The sequence below is a fragment of the Galeopterus variegatus genome, unplaced genomic scaffold, assembly GCF_000696425.1.
Source record: "Galeopterus variegatus unplaced genomic scaffold, G_variegatus-3.0.2 Scaffold4911, whole genome shotgun sequence".
NCBI lineage: Eukaryota > Metazoa > Chordata > Mammalia > Dermoptera > Cynocephalidae > Galeopterus > Galeopterus variegatus.
In genome coordinates this window covers 105,764-112,211 of record NW_007731022.1, presented here as the reverse complement: position 1 = coordinate 112,211, position 6,448 = coordinate 105,764, and the positions used below count along the sequence as shown (strand labels likewise).

At 65.0% G+C, this 6,448-nt stretch overlaps 2 protein-coding genes across 5 annotated transcripts in view; one reads left to right on the top strand and one right to left on the bottom strand.

Annotated features, from left to right (window-relative positions):
* Positions 1–243, top strand: part of LOC103604013 (proapoptotic nucleolar protein) — a 3,308-nt gene extending 3,065 nt beyond the window's left edge. The window contains 1 exon segment of the mRNA XM_008588595.1: positions 222–243. Within this exon segment, the coding sequence (XP_008586817.1) occupies positions 222–243 (22 nt within the window).
* A 312-nt stretch (positions 244–555) lies between these two features.
* Positions 556–6,448, bottom strand: PIDD1 (p53-induced death domain protein 1). 4 transcript variants are annotated; one of them, XM_008588588.1, is made up of 15 exons: positions 6,356–6,448; positions 5,418–5,803; positions 4,508–4,921; positions 3,876–4,085; positions 3,736–3,790; positions 3,384–3,585; positions 3,179–3,304; positions 2,823–3,002; positions 2,598–2,745; positions 2,120–2,481; positions 1,904–2,027; positions 1,705–1,823; positions 1,514–1,627; positions 1,194–1,393; positions 556–947 (listed from the first exon to the last, which is right to left on the bottom strand). In XM_008588588.1, the coding sequence occupies exons 2-15, from the start codon at positions 5,725–5,727 to the stop codon at positions 689–691; spliced, it is 2,823 nt and encodes a 940-aa protein (XP_008586810.1). In that variant the 5' UTR covers positions 5,728–5,803; positions 6,356–6,448; the 3' UTR covers positions 556–688. The 4 variants fall into 4 exon arrangements, with proteins under 4 accessions (XP_008586810.1, XP_008586808.1, XP_008586807.1 ...); XM_008588586.1 differs by lacking the exon at positions 6,356–6,448 and having other exon boundaries at positions 2,120–2,270; positions 2,346–2,481; positions 5,418–6,013; XM_008588585.1 differs by lacking the exon at positions 6,356–6,448 and having other exon boundaries at positions 5,418–6,013.

Sequence of the window (6,448 nt, the reverse complement as noted above, 5' to 3'; positions counted from 1 at the left end):
CGCCGCGCGCTCCGCCCCCGGCCTTGCCGGGCTTTGGCTCCCCCTCCCGGCCGCGGCGGCCACTGCGCCCAGCCAGGCCACAGCCCACGCCCACCCGCGCCCGGGAGCCTGGTGAGGGGACCGGTAGGAGGGCAGGGCGGGGGTCTCGCGGTCTCGCGCGCAGAGGCCCGGCTGCGCGTCGCCAGGGCCCCTCCTTGGTCTCCGGTCCCTGTGTCCGGCAGGTGGCAGGGACTGCATGGATGAGGGTGTCCTGGGAGAGGAGCGGGTCCCCAGGCCAGACAGTAGGTGCTCGCATGGACTGAGCTGGCCAAGCGCTGGCCGGCAGGGCAGATGCAGAGTTCTGCCACTCTGCATCCATTCACGCTGTTATCTTGCAGCCCCTCCGTCCCTGGGAAGATCAGGAGTAACTGGAGGCACCGGCATGGTGCGCGAAGGGAGCAGGAGCAAGGGCTGTGGGGACATCTGTGCACGCAGGGGCACCCTCCCAGCAGGGGCTGGGCCTCTGATCACCCGGCCCCCGCCTGCCCTCCAATCGCCAACAAACAGACGGAGCGCTGAGATGGCACAGCCAACAGTGCAGGTTTGTTGCACATGGAGGACCACCAACCCCATTCACAGGACAGGCTTGAAGGTAGGGGGACCTGCCCGTCGGCCACGGTATGTCAGGGGCCAGCCTAAAGTCTGGGGCCTAGGCCTGGCCAGGCTCTGGGGACTCTGAAGGCGAAGAGCCAGGTAGAGCGGGGTCCTCGGACGCCAAGCCCGTGCGCCGGATGCCATCCTGGTACTTGCGGCGGCCGAGCTCCAAGACGGCGCGCACCTCTTCAGCCACGTCCTGCCGGTCACTCTGCTCCAGGGCCTGCACCAGGAGCCCCACAGCCCCAGGCTGCCCAGCCTGGCGCTCAGCCCAGGAGAACAGCATATGGCGGATCTGCCCGTCCAGGTCGTCCCTTGTGGGGAGGAAGAATGGTGACGGAGGGATCCTGCCCAGGGCCACCCACCACACTCAGAGTTGTGCTCCCCCTCCTAAGGGGTTCACAGCTCCTTGGGCCAGTTGTGGCCAGACCCTCCCTTTCCAGATTACTGTTTGCCCTGCCCCCACCTCTGCTGAATGAAACTTCTTGCATCAAGCAGGGCCCTCCCCCCAGCCAGGGCCTGGCCCTGAGGCCCACAAGGCGCCAGCAGAGGAGGCTCACCGGAACTCATGTCGGATGCGCTGCAGATCACGGTAGGGCATGCCCAGGTGCAGGGCCACAGCCGGCCAGTCAGGACCCAGGCGCCCAGCCACGCTCAGCAGGTTGCTCTGAGTCAGGAAGCCGGTCTCAGCATCACCCAGGTTCAGAGGTGCCAGGGAGAGGCTAGCCCCCCACCCTTGCCCCTCCGATCCCCGCAGTCTCTGTCAGGAGGAAGGGGTGCAGTGAGCCCCAGCCCCTGCTCTTGATTCCACTCCCATACTCCTGTCACCCCCTGGGCCTCCATCCTGCCCCCGCCCCTTCACCCTGCCCCCCAGCCGCACCGGCAGCTTGATGGGCAGAGTGGCCATCCACAGGGCATCCACATCCTTCCTCCGCCGGGCGGCTTCAGCCTCCTCGGGCACCTCCATGGGCACCGTGCCCCGGTAGAAGGACACCTGAGGGCGGATTAGGTGAGGTTCAGAGCTCTGGCCTCTGCCCACGCAGCCTGAGGGGAAGGACCCCATCGGCCTACCTGGCCCCGCACAGCCTGAGCCTCCCGGTCCAGAGTGGTGGTCACGTACACTTCTTTCACATTCTTCAGATGTGAGTAGAACACGAAGCAGATCCTGCCCTCCACGCAGTCTGGGCGGTCTGGGGAGCGGGGGATGGCTCAGCAGGGAGGGATGAAGGGGCAGAACGCAGGCCCCCTCTCCAGGGGCAGGGACGCCTACCAGCATCCACGTCAATGCCCCTCTCGAAGGCTGCAAAGAACTGCTCGCCCTCAAACATCCCCACGGTGTCAGAGGGCTCCGGGCCACGGTACCGCTCGAGCAGCCGCCGCAGGGTAGCATCCACCTGCAGGGGCACCCATGCAGCTGGGAACCCAAAGCTCTGCAACCCACCCCACACGCTGGTCACCACCCGCTGCCCTCCCGCCCACCCCCCACCTTGTTTCGGGGCAGGCACTGCAGCAAGACCTGCTCTGGGTCCCGGCGTCTCTGCAGGGCAATGAGGTTCACGCGGTGCAGCCGCAGCCGCTCCCAAGCCTTCCGTGCCAAGCCCCCCACACAGGTCTTGGTGGTGTACCAGAGCCAGTACCTGGGAGGGCTGGAGGGTGAGGTGGGCTGTACAGACTTGGGGGGGGGGCACTGAGGAAGTTGGGGGGGCACTGACCAGGAGAAGTGCGTGACCTGGAAGCGAGCATATAGGTGGGTGAGCTCCAGTACCACCTGAGCTGTGATGTCATCCCAGGTGGCTGCAGGAGGGGCCAAGTATAGCAGGTGCAGGCGGGAGCGGTCCACACTGAGGCCTGGGGAGGGGAGGGAGCAGTGGGCTGAGGCACCCTGGGCTGAAGCTCCCCCTCCAAGCACTGGCCCCTCCACCCTGTGGCCAAAGGCCAAGGGATGCTGCATGGCCCCCTCTCACCTGTGACGCCAGGGGGCAGAGGAAGCTGCACAGTGACTGGTCGGAGGAAGCTGGGGGGGCCGCTCTGCGAGAGGCACAGCAGGGGGCTGACTGCAGTCTCCGGCTCCCCCAGGAGAGCTCGCAGCTCTTGGCCGGCCATGCGCACCACCTGGGGTAGACAGGCCCCCTGATCACCCACCTGTGCACTGAGGCACCACCTGCCACCCTGTGCCGCCTTGACCGTACCTGCATGGAGACTTGACGAGGCTCCTCGGTGGCCCCAGGGGGGAAGGTGACCGTGACCCCAGGATGACCTGAGGAGCACAGCAGGGTCCCCTCTGGTGGCACCAGGCAGGTGTTAGACACAGGGCGTGAAACCACGAGGAACCAAGAAAAGTGGGGCACCTGGCAGTGAGCCCAGAGCCGCTGGGTACGGGTACACAGGGGGAGGGAGTCAGAGACATGGGGTCAGTGGGGAGACTGAGTCAGGACAGAGTTGCCAGAAGGGAACAGGGTCAAGGCAGAGACGGTGGGCAGGGTAGGCAGGGTCAGGGCAGGCTGCTCCCCACCGCCTCCCCCAGGCAGGCCCGGGCAGCTGTTACCTTGGGTGCCTCTTCCTCCAGGTGGGTATCCAGGTCACTCCAGTTGTTGTCTGTCCGGGTCCTGATTACCACCTCACGGCAACGCCGGGCCCGTGGGGGGACAAAGAGCAGCCACAGGCCGACATCCTGCCAAGCAAAGGTGGTATGAGGGCTGGGGCCAGGCCTGGGGCTTCCACACCTGCCCCCTGCCCCACCCTGGCCGCACCTGCTGGAAGGCCACCCCGTGGGGCCGCAGCTCTAGGACACCGCTGAGCAGGGAGTCATGAGGACCCAGGGGGACGAGGCCTGGCTCTGGTAGCCACAGCTGATAGCCGATGGTGATGGGGGTAGTTGTGGCCCCCGCAGGGAACTGTAGGCGGACGCCACAGGCCAGGGTCACAGAGCAGCCTTGGGGGGTCACAGGGAAGCTGAGTGAGGTCAGACACAGAAGGGCATTATGTGTCAGAGCCTGCACCCCAAGAAATCTAGAAGACCCCTGAGACACAGGCAAGGTGTCCAATGTGGCCAGGGTGACAGGGTGGACAAATATTCCTCCAACCCTCCCCTTCCCCCCATACCTGTCCACATCTGAGGTCAGGAACAGTCTGGGCATTTCCAGGACCAGGAGTGTCCCTGTGGAAGAGGCAGATGAGTCATCAGAATAGTGACAGCATCTGCATCCTATCTGTGGCTTGTCCCTACCCAGCACCGAGCCTACCTGGGGAACTTGGGGGCTCTGGTGAGGCCTCACCCAGGGGGTTCCCCTGGAGCCGCACAAAGGGGGCACTTAGTAGCTCAGGGGGCACGTCCCGGAGCTGGTTGTCCCTCAGGTCGAGTCGGGTGAGCAGCGGGAGGTGAGCCAGGCCAGCAGGCACCGAGGTCAGGAGGTTGCTGTGCAGAACAAGGAGCCGCAGGGACCGCAGCCCCACTGCAGGCAGGTGCTGGCTTAGAGTCAGCAGAAGACCCCTCAGGGGTCTGGTGTGCCTGGCTGTGGGCGGGGTGGTCAGCCTATGACGGAACATTCATGCTACGGCCCCCCAGAGAAGCCACTTCAGGCTTCAGAAGCCACTTCTATTCCGTGATTAGATTCCGAGAGCTCGAACACAGCCACACAGGGAGGTGGGAGGGCACCCAAGGGGGCCACCGACGAGGAGCAAAGGCTCAAAGGTGGGCCAAGCCTATGGGTGCAGGGCCCCTGCAGAAGAGGAGACGGGGCCAGCGCCACAATCCTCCTCTGAATCTCCCAAGGTTAGAGACTGTGGGGGCCCGGGCAGGAGTGGAAGCCTGGGCGGGGGCTGAGGGTTGCTCCCATCAGACCCAGTGAGCCAAGGGGTTGCGGCTGCTACTCACCAAGGGAAGCCGGGAGGCTCTGCAGCTGATTGGAGGCCAGACTGAGCTCACAGAGGCTGCTGAGGTCTCCAACCTCAGGGGGCAGAGTGTCCAGAAGGTTCTCAGAGAGATCAAGGCGCTGCAGGGTGGACAGGGCCCCTAGTGCTTTGGGCAGCGTTTGCAGGCAATTGTGTGCCACACTGAGGAAGGTGAGGGCCGGGAGGGCCCCCAGGGCCTCAGGCAGCTCTGACAGGCGGTTGTGAGAGAGCAGGAGAGCGTCCAGGCCATGCATCTCTAGGATGCAGGCCGGCAGTGTCTCCAGGCTGTTGAAGCTCAGGTCCAGGTGGGCCAGGCAGGCCAGGCCACTCAGGCTGTCAGGCAGCGTGATCAAGGTGCCCCGGAGGCAGGCACCCAGTGCGTCCCGGCGTTGCCCACCTGAGAAGGGGAGAGGGAGATGTGGCCCTCAGAGCCAGGGTCCCAGGTCTCAGCTTGGCCCTGACAGCCGGAGAAGGAGCTGCTCGGGACGCACAGACCCTCCCACCCTGACTCCAGCCAGACAGACACTGGAGGGGCACTGGTAGATGGAGGGAGGCAGGAACAGGGACCACTAGCTCATCTCGGCTGACAGCCATCACCCGTGACCTACTCCAGGAACAACACCCACACTGGGGTCTGCCGAGACCCCACTGGGCAGCTTCAGGGTCTGGGAGCCCAGCCTGCTCCACCTTGGAGAAGAGGGTTGAACAAGGCTGGGCCAAGGACAGTGATGGGGCTGAGGACAGGTACCAGGAGGAGGACTGGGGTTTCACACCCAGGGAACAGGGACGGGAGGCCTGGAGCTGGGGTGGGACAGGAGTTTGCCTTTGAGGAACAAGAAGCAGAAAGAGGGAGATCTAGAGATGCAGACAGGATCAGGGATCGGTGGGCTCACCTTTGAGGACCAGGGAACGGAGGAGTGGTAGGCTCCAAGGCACCCGGGCCAGGGCAGCCTCCAGCAGCTGAGGGTCTTCGTGGGTGCTCAGCCGCAAGAACTCCACCTGCAGCAGCTGAGAGGGCTGCTGAGCACACAGGTGCAGCAACCGGTGACAGCCCCCAGGGTACAGGTCCAAGCTCAGCCGGTTCCCAGCCAGGAGAGGAGGTTCCTCGGGCCCTGTATCCACAGCCTCCGCAGCATCTCTTGCAGCATCTTCTGCAGCAGCAGCGGCTGCCTCGAGCTCCAGCCCCTCCGCCACTGCAGACATCACCCACCAACTGTCCTCGGGGGCCAGACATGTCCTAGCTTGCCAGGCAGGCCTGCTCAGACAGTGCCCAGGGAGGCTGCAGAGGCAGGGGGAGGAGTGGGTGGGAGTGGGGGCTGGGCCCCTCCTCCCTAACAGGGGAACAGGGACTCTGGATGGCATGGGGGATAGCCCTTGAGCTAGGCCATTTGGTGTAGAGCCCAGGGCCTGGGCTGGGAGGAGTGGGGGAGACCCTGTGGTCACTCTGCAGCCCTGGGGCCTGGATCATCTCCGGAAATGGGGTTGGGGAATGGGCCCTCCAAGGCTGGGAGGGGCACCAGGCAGGAAGACTCTTGTGCGCAGCAGAGGCTGGGGAGCCCCGCTTGGGGTGGGGACGAGGGTTGCGGGCAGTGAGGCTTCACATCCGAATCCTGGAAATCTGGCCAAGTGACCCTTAGACTTGTCAGGTCACCCAAGCTGTCCCCCTGATTTGGGGAGGTGTCCACCTTCAACCTTAACGGGAGGGCCCGTGACTCTCATCTACCGCAGAGTGATTGTGCCCCGCACGCCAGAGAAATCAACGTAAGGTGGGGGGACCCGGAGCGTGAGCCATTGGGCAGCTTCGGGGTCCTGGGGAGGGGACCCCACTTACAGTTGACACCTCGGTCCGCTGGGAAGGGCGATGCAGGGCGCGTTCCGGGCTTAGCTGGCATTGGGGGCCGCTCCCAGCCGGGAGAACGCTCTG

Coding starts and splice junctions, on each gene's coding strand:
- PIDD1 (XM_008588585.1), bottom strand. CDS start 5,886: ATGCCATCCAGAGTCCCTGTTCCCCTGTTAGGGAGGAGGGGCCCAGCC. Junction 4,086..4,507: donor GAGCCTCCCGGCTTCCCTTG/GTGAGTAGCAGC, acceptor ACCTGCCTGCAG/TGGGGCTGCGGTCCCTGCGG. Junction 1,628..1,704: donor CTCAGGCTGTGCGGGGCCAG/GTAGGCCGATGG, acceptor ATCCGCCCTCAG/GTGTCCTTCTACCGGGGCAC.